This window comes from Trachinotus anak, unplaced genomic scaffold (assembly GCF_046630095.1).
Source record: "Trachinotus anak isolate AG129_WGS33_773 ecotype Australia unplaced genomic scaffold, CSIRO_AGI_Tana_v1 ptg000024l, whole genome shotgun sequence".
NCBI classification, from domain to species: domain Eukaryota; kingdom Metazoa; phylum Chordata; class Actinopteri; order Carangiformes; family Carangidae; genus Trachinotus; species Trachinotus anak.
This window is the reverse complement of record NW_027273875.1, coordinates 10,078,776-10,094,212: the sequence shown is the minus strand read 5'-3', so window position 1 is coordinate 10,094,212 and position 15,437 is coordinate 10,078,776. Positions and strand designations below refer to the sequence as shown.

The 15,437-nt window shown below is 41.8% G+C and overlaps 2 protein-coding genes across 5 annotated transcripts; both read right to left on the bottom strand.

The window, feature by feature from the left end:
• Positions 1-547: 547 nt before the first annotated feature.
• LOC139607837 (protocadherin alpha-C2-like) lies at positions 548-6,414 on the bottom strand. 4 transcript variants are annotated; one of them, XM_071461084.1, is made up of 3 exons: positions 3,845-6,414; positions 2,422-2,458; positions 548-1,439 (listed from the first exon to the last, which is right to left on the bottom strand). In XM_071461084.1, the coding sequence occupies exons 1-2, from the start codon at positions 6,281-6,283 to the stop codon at positions 2,447-2,449; spliced, it is 2,451 nt and encodes an 816-aa protein (XP_071317185.1). In that variant the 5' UTR covers positions 6,284-6,414; the 3' UTR covers positions 548-1,439; positions 2,422-2,446. The 4 variants fall into 4 exon arrangements, with proteins under 4 accessions (XP_071317185.1, XP_071317183.1, XP_071317182.1 ...); XM_071461083.1 differs by having other exon boundaries at positions 1,297-1,436; positions 3,845-6,408; XM_071461082.1 differs by lacking the exon at positions 2,422-2,458 and having other exon boundaries at positions 548-1,436; positions 3,845-6,411.
• A 3,066-nt stretch (positions 6,415-9,480) lies between these two features.
• Positions 9,481-15,426, bottom strand: LOC139608049 (protocadherin-10-like). The gene is made up of 4 exons (XM_071461503.1): positions 12,714-15,426; positions 11,624-11,685; positions 11,431-11,543; positions 9,481-11,079 (listed from the first exon to the last, which is right to left on the bottom strand). Exons 1-4 carry the CDS (start codon positions 15,249-15,251, stop codon positions 10,808-10,810), a joined length of 2,985 nt encoding a protein of 994 aa, XP_071317604.1. The 5' UTR covers positions 15,252-15,426; the 3' UTR covers positions 9,481-10,807.
• Positions 15,427-15,437: the final 11 nt, after the last annotated feature.

Sequence of the window (15,437 nt, the reverse complement as noted above, 5' to 3'; positions counted from 1 at the left end):
TTAAATTTCCATTGTAATTCTAATAATTCTTTTAATTGATTAATATCATTTGCACTGTGTGCATTAGTAAATGCAAACAAATATTTAAATGACCAGTTTTATCAGCCTGGGAAAAGTCAGTAAGAGTTAAGCTGAGGAGATAGTAGCTTATACGTGTGATCAGTAAAATCATGTCACAAAGAAAAGTGACTTGACCTTTAACCCTGTTTTGAAAAATGTGGTTTACCTTGTTCAAATGTTTTGCTTGATACCCATTCAGGCCCCGCCCCAGTCTGTGATGTCAGAGTACCGCTGAATAAAAATTTGACCTGAGGACACGCCTCCCCGCATGCACCATCGCTCACTCAGCCCAACAAGAGGAGACAGGCTGAAACACTTTGGATTTTGAACATGTTTCAGATACATTTTTTTGTTGTTTGAAAAATCAATATTGCAGTGTTGTTGTGTGACTCTACTACAGCCAGATGACTGTGTGCCCAGTCAGATACTTTATAACAGCACCTATGTCTATAAAGTTTGAACTGCACACCTGATGTTAGTGAAGATGTTGAAAATCAGTAGAACTACAGTATCTACAATCAAATAAAAAGAGAAACAGTGTATCTCCTAAGTTTGTGTGCGTTTTTTTTTTTTTTTTTTAGTTTTCTTTTCTTTCATTCTGTTTTTGTCATTTTCACACATTCATCACTGTTGAGAACAACAAATTGTAAAAAAAAAAAAATCAAATTTAAAATTGAATCACTGACTATTTTCATTGGAAAGTTACTAGTTGACAGAATGAGCTTTGCAAAACAGCAAGACTCATAAATTAGTCGAAATGTTGTATTTAAAAAAGACAAAAAGAAAAAAAGAAAAACACCTAGTGCAAAGCCTGAATCAATGACATAACCAGCTACAGTTCAGTATTTGACAGATTTATGGAAGAATCATAATTACCCTGATTCATGTGTTTTTATAATTAGACGTGTTTCAAACCTTTGCTTAGGAAATGTTGCATGATGGCGACGTATGTATATGGAGAGCTACTGATGGTTTCTAGAACTACAGCACACCCTGGAGAGAAGGCAGATTTGTCCATTGAGAAGTTTCAAAGCATTAAGGAGGAGGGAATGATTTACTACATGAGGCCACTCTATAATGTCCAGATATTCTGCTATAGATGATTTCAATTCTACATCCAAATATGTTGAAAATGTTGTAGAATCATGCAGATTCATGCTTAAAAGAGAGGGGAAAAAAAAAGGTTGAGAGCTGAGGTGATCAGTGGTTGATGTTTGTAGCAGGGGATTGAAGGAGCTAGAGAGGAAGAGGAGCTGGAGCAGAGCGACTGAGGGAGGGCAGTTGTTTTACATCTTCTTTGTGAGTCACAGGGAAGAATTCCAGCCAGGGACTCCCACGAAGGGATGGTTATATCATGGCAGTTCTCTTCTGGGTTCCTGCTGAGAGACAGGAGATAAATTTAGCCACAACAGAAATTCGACCTCAATATAGACTTATAGAAAGTCCCCACTCATGCAACAGTGGATCGTGACTGGTTACTGCCACCGTTATTGACATGTCATCGGGTTTCAGGGACATTTTAATACAAGGGTAAATCAACACCTTGTTTCTGTATTTGGGTGTATATTTTGTTCTGTTCTGTTTTTGATTATTCACAAATTTCACTATATCATCCATAGAAAATCAGTCAGACTAACACTCAAAGCTTTAATAGGATATGACAAAGCCATAAACTGCTATAGGGAAGCAGAGGGTGTAAATAAAGCATGCACAAGCAGGCATCACAATGTGCTATTTGGTATTTGGTGGGCCAATGCTACACCAAGAGAGGGGAAAAAAAGAATGGGCTCCATATTATTGCAGGGCACTGCCCACAGATTTGAAACACAGAGCTTGTGTGCAGGGATGTGGACTTAGTTGATACAGTCACTGCTCTCAGGGACGTTACACGCTGAGAACCTATTCAGGACAATTCATTCTTTAATCCCTTTTTTTTTCTATCTGTGCCATCACTTTGCCCCCGAATCTCTGCCAAGCTAGCCAGATGTGCAGACCACAAATCTGACCAGCAGCCAATTTCATTCTAATCTCAGCTCTCAGTATAAGCTGATAGGTTTTCTCACTTCAGAGACTGGCCAATTTAAATTTTAGTGCTCACAATAGCATTGCATTAGAGCAGAGTGTTGGATTTGTGCTGGACAGAGCCTGACTGGGGACAAATGGAAATAAATTGATTCTGCTCCATTTTATCAGGAAAATATGCTGACTAAAAGATTACACCAAAGATTTACATAGGGAACTGTGACACTTCATCAAGCTAAATTTTTGAGCCAAACCAAACATGTATACCAAATAGAAAAGGATAGAAAATGTCTACACAATTATAGTGGCTCTACAGAATGTAGTTAGCAACCAGCATACCTCCAGTTGTAGAATGGACTTCCTTTCATTTTGAGTACTTAAGAATAGAAAAAAGAGACAAGTTCAGTCGTACATGTGAAACTCAAACTCACACTTACAGTATAAACACATACACACACACCTCTCTCTCGCTCTCTCTCTCTCTGCATGTGCACCTGTGCATTTATGCATATTCATAATGTTTAATCTTTCAGAGCATCACTTGTTTCAGTTTAGTCTGCAGGTCCAGCTGTACAAAGACAAACAACATCTGGATCAGTGTCAGCACTTCTACCATGATTACAGTGTCTACTGTGTGCAGGATAGAGATCCTACACAGCCCCGGCATTATGCATCTCATTTACCAGAGCAACACGTCTTGTCCTTGAAGAGAACCCCTCCATGTCTGGGCATCTTTGAAGTCCTCCCCCTCTTACACCCAATAAGTTATGCTCTGCTTATGTGTTATGCATCTGTAATAAATGACCTACATACTGCGTAAGACATCGAACACTGGCACATTTTCAGTTCAGGATGAGGGGCTATTTGTTTGGTCTAATTATGCATTGAAAGTGCTGATAGTTTGCTCTAGAAATGAATTAGAATGACTATGTTCTTATCTAATTTCCCATATTTTTTTTCTCTCTTGCCTTTGAAAGTAGGTGTATTACCATCCATTATATATTTCAATTGATGAGTGTTGTCTGGCAAGGAAATTATTTGACCTAATTCAGTATTTTTACACCATCAACCTCAACGACACTTTACCCATTCTTGGCTTTCATTTGCATCACATTTTAACTTAACTAGACTAAACTGAAAACAATCACTGTATTGTCTTAATTATCATGAGAGCTTTCTATACAGTTCAGTAGTTTAGTCCAGTGGTTCGCAAATGAGGGGTCAAGTGTTTTTTGTGTAAAATCTGACAATCTGACAAATAACGGGGAACTATAGCTCTCAGATAAATGTGGTGAAGTATAACATTTGAAATGCAGTGAAGTTGAAGTACATGTAGAAAGTGGCATAAATGAAAATACTTGACCAGGAACCAGTCAAAAGTATACTTAAACACAGTACTTGAGTTAGTTACTTTCCACCACTGGAGAGTTTCCACTGTGCAGAGATATCCACCAAACACCTTCAACTTGAAGACAATGTCTTTGCCAGTAATTTCCCAAAATTTATTTAAAATGATTAATAAAAGATATATAACATAAGATATTTATATTATTTACATACTTTATATACTTGACACTTACAAAATTGCCTCTCTAGAGTTGCATCCACAGAAAATACAGCAAAATATTTGTTGGGCTTCCAGGGGATAAATCATTTTCAGCTCTGTCAAAAGTTGCCCTTTAAAGTAATGCCTTGCACCTGTTCATCAGTCATGACTTATTCCACAAAAATGCAACAATACTACCATTTAATTTATACATACCTCCAGTGTGGATGCTCTGGAGTCTGTGGTCTCACTTGGCCCTATGCTCCTGGGTATACTGGACACAAAATACCCAGCACCTTTTGGAATTATGGGCTGTCTCACCACCACTTTGCCTTTCCGGGTCTCTGCGAGGAACAAACTGTACCAGTAGGCGTCGCTGGAGATCAGGGTGGAATCTGCGATGGTGGAGCTTCTCTGGCTGATCACGCTGTTCCTGCTGATCACGCTGTTCCTGTTGGCCGGGGGGATCTTGATGGCCTTTGGCTTGGGTTTCTGACACTTCAGCACAATGATAACCAAGATGGTTATCAGTAGCAGAAATGACACGGCTCCTAAACCGATGACTAAGTACAAGTTTAAGTCTGTAAAGACGTCATATTCTAGTGGCAACTCTGTAGTCTCTGAAAAGGACATGACATGTTCCACTGTTGATATCTTGATGGTGACAGTAGCAGAGAGAGAAGGTTCTCCATTGTCTTTGGCAACAATCACAAGACGCTGTTGTCTTGGGTCTCTGTAACTGAACATCCTTGTTGTCCGGATTTCACCGTTATACTGATCCAGGCTGAAGAGGCTTGCGTCGCTGATCTGCAGGAGCTGGTATGTGACCCTGGAGTTCTGCTCGGAATCTGCATCAATAGCAATCACTTTGGCGACCAAGTGCCCCTTATCTGTGGACCTTGGTATCACCTCTTCTACAACAGATCCCTGCGCCCGCCAAGGTGACACTATGAGAGGAGTGTTGTCGTTTTGGTCCAGAACGATGATGTGAACTGTCACATTGCTGCTCAGTGGGGGAACACCAGAGTCTCTAGCCTCTATGTGGAAGAGGAAATCCCTTTCTCTCTCATAGTCAAAGGTCTTCAGGGCATAAAGATCACCGTTCTCAGGGTTGATGGAGAACAACATTGACATAGATGTGTTAACTATCTCCTTCTCCATTATGAAATAAACCAAGTACTGGTTCTCATTGAGATCTGGGTCAAATGCACTTAGAGATGTCAATAACGCCCCTGGTACATTATTCTCCACAACATGGATTGTGTAGAAGGACTGGGAGAAAGTGGGTGCGTTGTCATTGATATCCAGAATCTCTAAAGTGATAGTCTCGTTTTCAGATAAGGGCGGCGAGCCCTTGTCTGTCACCCTCAGTATGATGTCATATTTGCTTATTATCTCTCTGTCCAGTGGCTTTGAAACCAGCAGCTCAAAGTAACCCTCTGAGGATTTGTTTAGGATGAATGGTAAGGTTTCTTGCTTATTCAAGGTGAGCTGCACTTCCCCATTGACTCCAGAGTCCCTGTCGCTGACACTGACCACTGCAATCAGCGTCCCCACAGAGACATCCTCGGACAGTGCGCTTTTCATAGACTTAATGGTCACTTCAGGGTAGTTATCATTCAGATCTTTGATGAACACCATCACTTTACAGTGTCCTGACAGCGGGTTCGCACCTCGGTCCTGAGCCTGTATGTGCATCTCAAAACTTTGACTCTCTTCATAATCGATCACCCCCTTCACCTTGATTTCACCCGAGTTTGGGTCAAGTGAGAAGAGCTCCTGTGTCTTCTCTGAGGTATACAGTGTGTATGAGTATGTTAACTGGGAGTTTGTTCCTTCATCCAAGTCTGATGCGTTTAAGGTCATAACCACCGTCCCTGCAGCCGAGTTCTCTGAAACGTTGACTGCAAATACCGGCTGACTGAACAGGGGGGCGTTGTCATTGATATCCAGGACATTAATAATGATGCTGGCTGTGCCGGAGCGGGGAGGCACCCCTCCATCCACAGCGGTTAAAATCAAATTATGCACTGCCTGCTCCTCTCGGTCCAAATTACCATTGAGGACTAAATCGACATATTTGGAGCCATCGCTGCCAGTTTGTATATCGATGATGAAGTACTTGCTTTCACTCAGATAGTAGGTCTTGATTGAATTCGCCCCCACATCCGCATCCACGGCGTTCGTCAATGAAAATCTCTCACCGGGAGGGGTTGCCTCCGAAATGTCCAAGGGCATTGTCTTTCTGCGAAACACAGGCGCGTTGTCATTGATGTCCATGATTTCCAGCTCGATGTTAAAAATGCGAATGGGGTTCTCAAGGATGACATCCATTTTCAGAAAACACGAGGTTGTTTTAGTCATGCATATGCTTTCCCTGTCCATCTTCTCGCGGATTATCAGCTCCCCTGTCTCTTTGTTGATGTCAAGGTAATTTTTGCTGTGGATGACATCGAGCTTTGCTCTGCGCTGCACCAAACTGCGAACATCCAGACCCAAATCTGTGGCCAGATTGGCAACAAAGGAGCCCGCTTCCATCTCCTCCGGAATAGAGTACCGAGTGATGGAAAGCGCAAATCCCCACAGTGCAATGAATGTAAAAACAGCCACGACCAGTCGTGTCCGTAAAGGTGCAGCGATAAGCGCCATCATCATAGTATTATTAAAGAGAGAAATGAATCAGATCCGCCCTTACGATCAGGTTGTCTTGGTGAAGGGGGGCGCCGGTGTCATTCTTGCCTCCACGAGTTGTAGCTGTAGCTGCAGTAGGCCATATACAGTACAGTACCGCTGGAGGAGCTGGGCTCTCACAGCAGTGCTCTGCAGGGGCGTAGGCAGCATGTGTGTAGGGGTGGGGTGGCCCCACTGAAAATAAGGGGTGCACATATGGAAAGTCTGCCACCAGAACAGACGCTTTGATTTATCATTTTGTGCAGCGGCTTGCACGTATAAGATTCCCAATGTAGGAGGCAGATATGACTCAAAGAAGTCATTATTATTTCAGTCATTTATTTGTTCATAATTAGAAAACATTCAACAAACATTTTCCAAACAATTTCTGGATCAGTGTTTAAAATAATGATTTAAAAATGAGTGAATTCTACATGATAGTATTGACAATACAATGATAGAGAGTTGTTTTATTATTGACGTGTTCAACTTTAGCAAAATATCTCAGAACAAACCACACCAGGATGTTCCCGGAATCTACAAGATCTACAATTAATGTAATTACCAAATAGGAATAAAATGAAAATGTTGAAGGGATATTAAGATTTTTCTGGATGGTATATTATGTCTTTCTCTCTCTCTTTGCTGATGATGATATGACTTGTAACATAATTCCACTATGTATATTATTTGGTATTTAAAATATGGTCTCTATCTAAATGTATTAAAAGATATACATACAACAAAAGTCGCATTTATATTTACATATCTTATCTTCTTGTCTCATCATATCATATCTATCTTATTCTATAGTCACTCTAATCTTATCAAAGACAACCATGGGGTTTTAAATTCTTTACTTTTAAAAATGAGAAACTGTATTATTTTTTGTTTTGAAGTGAGCTGAATTAAAGCACCTACCACTGTCATGCTGGCTGTTGTAGCCTCCACCATATCCACACCCATCCATTTATTCACTGTCATTGATTGTGGTTGCTGAACTATATTTTAATATGCTGGGTTTCCCAAGCTAAAGGGATTGTGAACTGACCTGAAGTGAGGACACTGCTCAAGATTGCTGTCCTTTAGCTCCATCCAGTGACAAGTCAGAGAATTACAGGGTGTTCTTTATCCAGATCAGAATTTTTCTTTTTTATTACACTAGACATGTTTTGACATGATGTCACCTTCAGGTCATATCAAGTTACCACTTTGTCAGAGGTAAATCTTGAGTTTGAAGAGTTTTTTTCTTGATGAAGAATGATCCAGTGGCCCATTGCACATGGTTCAGATTTGGTATGGTAGAAAAGTAAAGAGATAGTTAGATATTCCATGTTTACTTATTTTTTAATGAAATTGCAGATCGCTATACAGTATGATAACTGAAAGCTACAACAAGCAACAAGGCAATAACATCTCATTCCACTCTCATTCTTGTCCTGAATGCAACCACAAAGACCTGTACAACAGCCTAATGATCATAGATAAAATAACATGAAGAATTAGCAATGAATATAAATGTTATTAGCATTTCCTAAACAAAGGCCACTTAGGTCTTACGAATTTATAAAAGCAATACCTCCTGTCCATCACCTGCCTAAAAACAGGGTGTAGAGCAGGAGAGAGAGGCCTGATCAGGAATCTGTGCTAACATGTATATAAGAATAGGAATTGAATGTGATTGTGCTTTTTCTGTATGTATAATAGTGTATATAGCAATTTGATCCTGTTAAAGGATATACAAGGAATATTTTGCAAATTTTAAAAACTGTATGAAAAGTCATAAAATAAGAATATTATTAAGGACTGTTGTGGAAATACAATTGTGAATTCATGCCGTGCGAACATTCAGGCATGGAAAGTCTCCACAGAAGAGATTTTCTGTGAGGAAAAGGCACCCTCTACTGGGAAAAGAGGGGAAACTCCTCTGCTCAACTGGAGGTGCAGAGGCTATGGATTGTTGGGTGAGAAAAGAGGGAGATAAAGAGAAATAAAGCAACACAGATTGGGCTCTGAACAGATTTTGACATGGCACAGAAGCAGGACATATGCTGTGTGCCTCTGCTTATAGCACAAGGGACATATTATGACTGCTAAGCCTGGCTATTTTTGGTACTGGTTGTGATACAGTCAAAGATAAATCTTGGCTTGATTATTTGTAATAATTGGCAGGATGTAGTTGTGGGTCTATCTGGATTTGTATATTAATTCCTAGTAGTCTCTAAATGACAGGAAAATTACTATATATTTTGCTAAAACAAAAAAAGGAAAAAAAAGGTTTTATCCATCTCATGCTATCCTCAGAAGGTTCAAAATAAATCTGAAAGGGGCTCATGGCAGCCAGTTCTTTTAACATGAAGTAGTCAGGCTCAAGCCCAAGATTAACCCGCTAGTCTGCAGTAGTTCACATCATGGGGATAATCTCCACAGTAGCAGTTTGAAACCTTGGGTTTACTGACCAGAATTTCAAGAGAAAAGGTCGCTGTCACAACACGACAATAACAACAGCTTCTTCTCTGCCACAAGCTTCATATGTCATAGAGTGAGGGTATGACTGGGCTCTTTGACTTCCTGTCTATATTTAGGCAGGATTAGGTCTAGTTATTATGTCTGATTCTATCTTGGCAGGATAACAGGGAAAAATGTCTCACTTTGGACAGTGAGGTTGATATTTGGTATCTCCAAATGTGACTTCATGCCTTACACCTCTGACCTTTATGGAGTCATATGTCAACGTATGCATCAGTGCACAAAATAAATTTGCGAGGAGCTCTTTTTTTAGTTCTATGTTTTCTGAAAGATGGTTAGCAAATTGTGTTCCTGTCACATTTTGTGCAGTTTTCACACTGCCACGAGATCACATTTGATCTTTTAAATCTGGGCAAAGCTCACTTGTAGCTGTAATTACCTCGACCAAGGAGGTTATGTTTTCATCCATGTCTGTTTATTTGTCAGCAGGATTACACACAAAAAAATATACTGAACCAATTTGTGCTGAATTTGGTGGGGGGTGGGGGAGGGGCCAGGGAGGAACCCATTAAAATTTGGGACAGATCCGGATCATTTACTATGAATTTGAATTTCTGCAGAGGTCTGTGCCCTGTGAGCCCCCTCCTAGTTGTGGTAACATTCAATGTGAAAGGAGTAAAGGTTTGGCTGTTCTGTCACAAAAACAACTACAGTTACAGAGTTGAGAATAGATTTATTGATATTATAACTATTAATAGACTATATACAGAGTGATTAGTAGATTAACTGTGAAGCCATCTGTGCACCCAATGATGAATACAAATCTCAAATGTGTATAACCAATGATTGGAATATGTCTCTTAGCGCAGCAGTTAATGGTGAAACAATCTGATGGGCCAAGAGGTGTGTGTTGTTCGCAGTAACATTATGGTGCAACATCATTTCACCTGTGTTATTGCTCTTCTAAATGTCATCAACAATTGGATCTGACATGTTAGTGCAATGGGCTACTGCACCAGCCAAAGCAGGCAAACCACAGATGTGATTCTATTCCCTGTCACACTCCCTAAAGGAACCAAGCTGTACATGTTGCACGGTTACACTCCTTATCTTGATCAAATTTGTTTTTTAATCAGTTCCATTTGTTGTTGTATGTCTCTTCTGATGTTGCAATTACTGTTCTACCTCTCCATTTCTCTGCATTGTTCATGTACTGTGTCTGAATTGCATTCAGATTTTTCAAAAGTGCACAAATGACCTGTCACTAAATGCAACCAGGCATGACCAGAGGACAGAAAACTAGCTGATAAGACAACTTTCCCTGTAGCTTGTTGATCATCTAACCAAGATCTACTTGTGACTGACAATACCCACAAAGATTCTTTGTTGTTGATAGTTTATTTTTCTTTTTTTTAAATACATATCTTAAATAGATAGACACCTGTACATTGAAGGCTATAAGAGTTTATTGCTAACATAGTTAGTTGTTTCACAACTCTGATACACAGCAGTGTACTCAGTACAGCTGTCCCTACACAACAACAAGGTGTGTCTACATAAAATTGACTGGTATATGAACAACCTTTGTGTAATAGACTCTAAACTGCTGAAATCATGAATCTCTTTAGAGTTAAATATCCAGTATAGCCTTACTGAGAGCCAGCAGCCTCCAGACTGATCAAATCCCATTTACCTGAGTTCACTGCTGCTGGGAAAGAAAAAGCCTTTTTCCTGGCGTTCCACTTCACTGCCTTCAGACTAGACCACATTGCTGTGTAGTCTTACAAGGCTTGACTTCATGATGTCCATCTTTGTTACTTGGAAAGCCCAGTCTAACTCAAAATAGACCAATTTTATTTCAGTATTTACAAAAATAAAAATATAATTGTTGCAAGACGTGATATTAGGTTCTCTGGGAAAATGAGAAATAAGGTCTGCCAGCCTCCAAGAGCAAATATTCCACTGAAGAAGCAATTTATAGTTATTATTATTAGGATTACTTAATATATCATACACAGAATATACAGCATAGTTGCTGTATCATTTAAAGATGGCATTGCTTATGAGACTATCATCTTTGTCAAAAGGTTGTTCATAGTTTGATATGAATCTCTTTTTCTTCCCAAATGTAGAGAAGGTGTTGTACACATCCAGCTCTCCTCTGGGTGCCAGCTTCAGGGTGCTGTAACCAGATGTGGTGCCAGGAATGTATACATTGTGCTGGTAGTCTGGTGGTTCAGACTGGGGCTGGGTGTACTTTGGAGTCCATGAGTAGTTAGGAACTGTTCCCTCTTGAAGAGATATCTTGCAGCCTGTAAAATGCGCATAAATTACAGTTTGCATCAGAAGATTATTTCTGCAAAAACCTCATATTTGCATACAGTCTACTTGATCTGAATGAGGTGATTTTAAAGTCATCTTCTTAATTTCAGCTTTTTGTGTAAAAAAGGAAAACACCTCTTGCAGAGGCTTAAGTAATCCTCATGTTGATGCATTAAAATCCCCCCAATTTTGGGGCCTGGTGTTATCTGCTTTCTGGTTTACCATTTTATATTTCTGACTAAATCCTTAAGCACAGTCACACTGAGGATCCCCAACCCTCCCCAACCTCCTCTTTCATGTGAACAATATAGAGCCTAAGTTGCACAGCTGCCACCACCTACCATTCATATGGTTTCCCCAGGTCCAGTATTGTGGTGCCACAGAGCAGGAAAACCCGTCTGCATCATAATTTTGTTGATGTGAAAGAGTACCCTCCATATTTGCCGAACTATACCTAGAAAGATAGAAAGGCAGCATAAGTATATCAGCTTGTGCATGTATAGTGCATAGTAATTGGCAGAACTATGTGTTCACCTCTTGTATGCTGAGTTGCGTTGGTTCTTGGTCCATGTCCAGTCCTTGTTTGAATACTTAAGCTGCACAGATGAAACATTAAAAAAAATTAGTGATCAGCTCAAGTAGAATAACTGCTATTGGTTTATGTCTAGATGCTGTCATGTATAATGGCTTAAAGCATCAAATATGGGAGATCAGTTTGACTTTGCCTTTTTGTCCAAGGTTCATATTGAAAGCCAACAGTGAATAAGCTCCATAGACATAAATTCCAAAAGTCGTGTGCTAGTGAAACAGCTGTAAAACTTGATGAGGGTTATCATATGAATCCTGTTTCTAACAGTCTATTAAAAATTTGGACCGTCTTTCTTGGACTGGCATCTCTTACAATGACAAATTACATGGCACACATTCTCTGACGCAACATTATAATCACTGAGAAGATGTCACATCCCATAAAAACTGCAAAATGAGATAGTAATTAATCTGCTTATGTAACTAATGTGAGTTTTAATACTGATGGATATGATGACGCTGTTGACTGGAGCACAAATACAGCTGCAGAGTTAAGATCAGGACACAGCTCCAAGTCTGTGATAAGAATGTGCACCTCATTTAACCCTGAAACACCTTTTATGCCTGTGTCACACAGCCTGACACACCGTGGTAACCTGCCCAGGCTGCAGTGTGTGTTGTCATAAAATGTGAGTTGGTTGAAACTGTATTTTCCATTTGATTGCTTGTGGAACCTGCAAAAACTGAATGCCTTTAACCTACAGATAACAAACCAGCTGCAACATTCATCTTTTTATTCTTCACACATTCAATCATTATAATATTTTACACTTCCCTTCATACAAAACCGCTTTTAAAACAGGAACTATTACAGAGTAGGCTACGATAAATCGTAATAGTGCGACCCCTAGTGTGTGGAATGGATTGTGGCATTTGCCCCTGTGGTGAACCGATGTCATTTCTACTTGAAGTGTGAGAGCTGGACTAGTTCAAGTGACAGGACTGTAGTTTTGGGATAATTAGCCTATTAAAGTGAATGATAAGTCACACAACCCTTCTGTTATGATGATTTGTGTGTTACATTTCGGCGTGTTACCTCGTTTGGGGTTGCTGCTCTGTTGTTGGTCAGCTCGTTGCGGTCCAGTGCGCTCCAGCCTGAAGTCAGGTAGTCTGTGCTCTTGGCGTTGTTCTGTTGGACCGACAGCACCGGGCTGCATGGTTTCAGGAACATGAAGTCACTTTTGGACGATTCTGGTGTGAGACACATTTTGTAGCAATAGACCTGCGGGAGCGCGCCGTTGCTGTTTGCCTCTGCGCAGCCGGGCGCGCCCGTGGACATCCGAACATTTAAGTTGGACTTTTTGAAGACCTCTGTGGTGGTGGGCGTTTCCGAGCGAGAGCAACAGCCGCAGCAACTCCCCCAGCAACCGATGGAGGGGAAGCTGGACTCTCTGCTGGACCGCCTGACCTTCAGTCTGCGCACTGCGACCAGGACGATAATAGCCACGAGAAATGTGAAGGAGATTGCGCCCAGAGACACGATTAAGTACAGGGTGAGGTTGGAGCTGTGATGTGGGCTTAGTGACAGGTCACCCAAATCGGGCTGCGAATCTGGCAGCCTGTCAACCACTGACAGAGTGATGGAAACCGTGGCCGAGAGGGGTGGCTGACCATTGTCCTTCACCAGAATGACCAGTCTGTGCCTGGTGGGATCTTTCTCCATCAGCTGGCGTATCGTCCTGATTTCGCCTGTGTACAGAGCAATGCTGAACAGGCTCGGGTCTGTTGCCTGGAGCATCTGATAAAAGAGACGCGAGTTTTGACCCGCGTCTGCGTCCACCGCGCTGACTTTGGTGACGAGGTAACCGGGGTCAACTGATCTGGGCACTGCTTCGCTGGGTGCCGTGTCGTTGTGCGGAAGCGGTGACACGATTACAGGGGCATTGTCGTTTTGATCCAAAATAAAGATGTTCACTGAGACGTTGTTCTTCAGAGGGGGGAATCCGGCGTCTTGAGCTTGAACTGTGACCTGAAAGTTTTTAAGCTGTTCGTGGTCAAAGGATCGCAGTGCGTAAATGTTCCCGTTATCTGAGTTCACGGACACGTACGTGGACACCGGCATCCCCTGTATGTCACCTTCCAGTATAGAATAGGAGAGGTATGCGTTTTGACCCGAATCTGGATCCAGTGCAGTCACCGAGCAAATGGATGCTCCCGGAGCGTTATTCTCAGTCAAATACACAGTGTATGAGGGCTGCTTGAACTTAGGGATGTTATCATTCACGTCAGACACTTGGACTAAAATAGTTTTCCGAGTGAATAAAGGTGGAGAGCCCATGTCTCTCGCAGTGAGGGTGATGTTATACTCTGCGATTGTCTCTCTGTCCAGAAAATCAGAAGTCACTAATGTGTAGTAGTTCTTAAAGGAGGAGTGGAGCTGAAATGGAATCTGATGGGGAATCTCACAGTCCACATTCCCGTTTTCACCCGAGTCTTTGTCCATCACACTGATGACAGCTATCACCGTTCCCGGGGGCGCGTCCTCCTGCACAGGTGTGGACACTGATGTCAAGATCACCTCTGGAAGGTTGTCATTTTTATCCAAAACGTTCACCAGCACTTTGCAGTGCACGGCCACAGCGGAAGGCCCTTTATCTTTAGCCTGGACATAAATCTCATGCATCCTGGCCTTTTCATAATCTATCACTCCTTTGACTTTGATTTCTCCCGTGCGTGAGTCCACGCTGAAAAGCTGGCGCACTTTGATGGGAGCGTGGCCACTGAAAGAATAGGTGATGTCAGCATTGGGGCCCTCGTCTAAATCGGACGCATTGAGTTTTATAACAACCGTGCCTTTGGGTGCGTTTTCAGCCAGTCTCACTCTGTAAAACGACTGGTCAAACACAGGCGCGTTATCGTTTGCATCCAAAACGGTGATATCAATTTGCGCAGTGCCGGATCTCTCCGGCGCGCCTCCATCCACCGCTGTTAGGACCATCTGGTGCGCACTTTGCTGCTCTCTGTCCAGTGGGTTTTGCAGGACTAGTTCTGCAAATTTGCTGCCATCACTGCGCGTCTGTATATCCAGAAGGAAATGCTCATTTACACTCAGCAAATAGGTGCGCAGCGAGTTGGATCCGACGTCTAAGTCCTGTGCGCTCTCAAGTGGGAAACGGGATCCTGGCGCAGCAGACTCCGATATGTCCAGATTAAATTCGGTCCACGGGAAACTAGGAGAGTTATCATTCACGTCCAGAATCTCAATCTCTACCCTGTAGAGCTCCAGAGGGTTTTCTATCACTACTTGCAAGTGGAAAGAGCAGGACAAACTCTGCTCGCACAGTTCTTCACGATCAATTCTTTCATTGACGAACAAAACTCCATTTTCTAAATTCACTTCCACGTATTGCTTCTTGGCACCTGAGACTATCCGGAATCTGCGCGCAGAGAGCTTGTCCAAATCCAAGCCCAAGTCCTCTGCAATATTGCCAACAAAAGCTCCATGCTCCAGTTCCTCTGGGATTGAGTAGCGAATCTGTCCCCAGACTGCATCCAAGAAACAAGAAAACAAGGCAAAACAGCACACTGCGTGCCATTTCCCAAACAGTCTTTTCTTCGCTCCTGGTGTGTCCATCTGTAGGCTGAAGCAATGCCGCAACTCGCACCAAGGACTCACATGAAATGATTAAAGCAGAACTGTGCAAAATGCAGTCTAGAAAAAAAAAAACAAAAAAAAAACTTGACTTCGGTGGGACTGGAACAGCGACTGTCTGCCTGAGAGAAAAGAGATGAGAGAGAAAGGGATGTGCAAGGGCTCCTA

Bases quoted from the DNA above. Each gene is read 5' to 3' on its own strand.
- LOC139608049 (XM_071461503.1), bottom strand. From the start codon at position 15,251: ATGGACACACCAGGAGCGAAGAAAAGACTGTTTGGGAAATGGCACGCA. The intron at 11,686-12,713 runs GTAACACGCCGA...TCATCTGTGCAG, and splicing joins GAGCAGCAACCCCAAACGAG to CTTAAGTATTCAAACAAGGA. The intron at 11,080-11,430 runs GTAGGTGGTGGC...CGCATTTTACAG, and splicing joins CTGGGGAAACCATATGAATG to GCTGCAAGATATCTCTTCAA.
- LOC139607837 (XM_071461081.1), bottom strand. From the start codon at position 6,283: ATGATGATGGCGCTTATCGCTGCACCTTTACGGACACGACTGGTCGTG. The intron at 1,440-3,844 runs GTATGTATAAAT...CCTGTCTCTCAG, and splicing joins CCAGAGCATCCACACTGGAG to CAGGAACCCAGAAGAGAACT.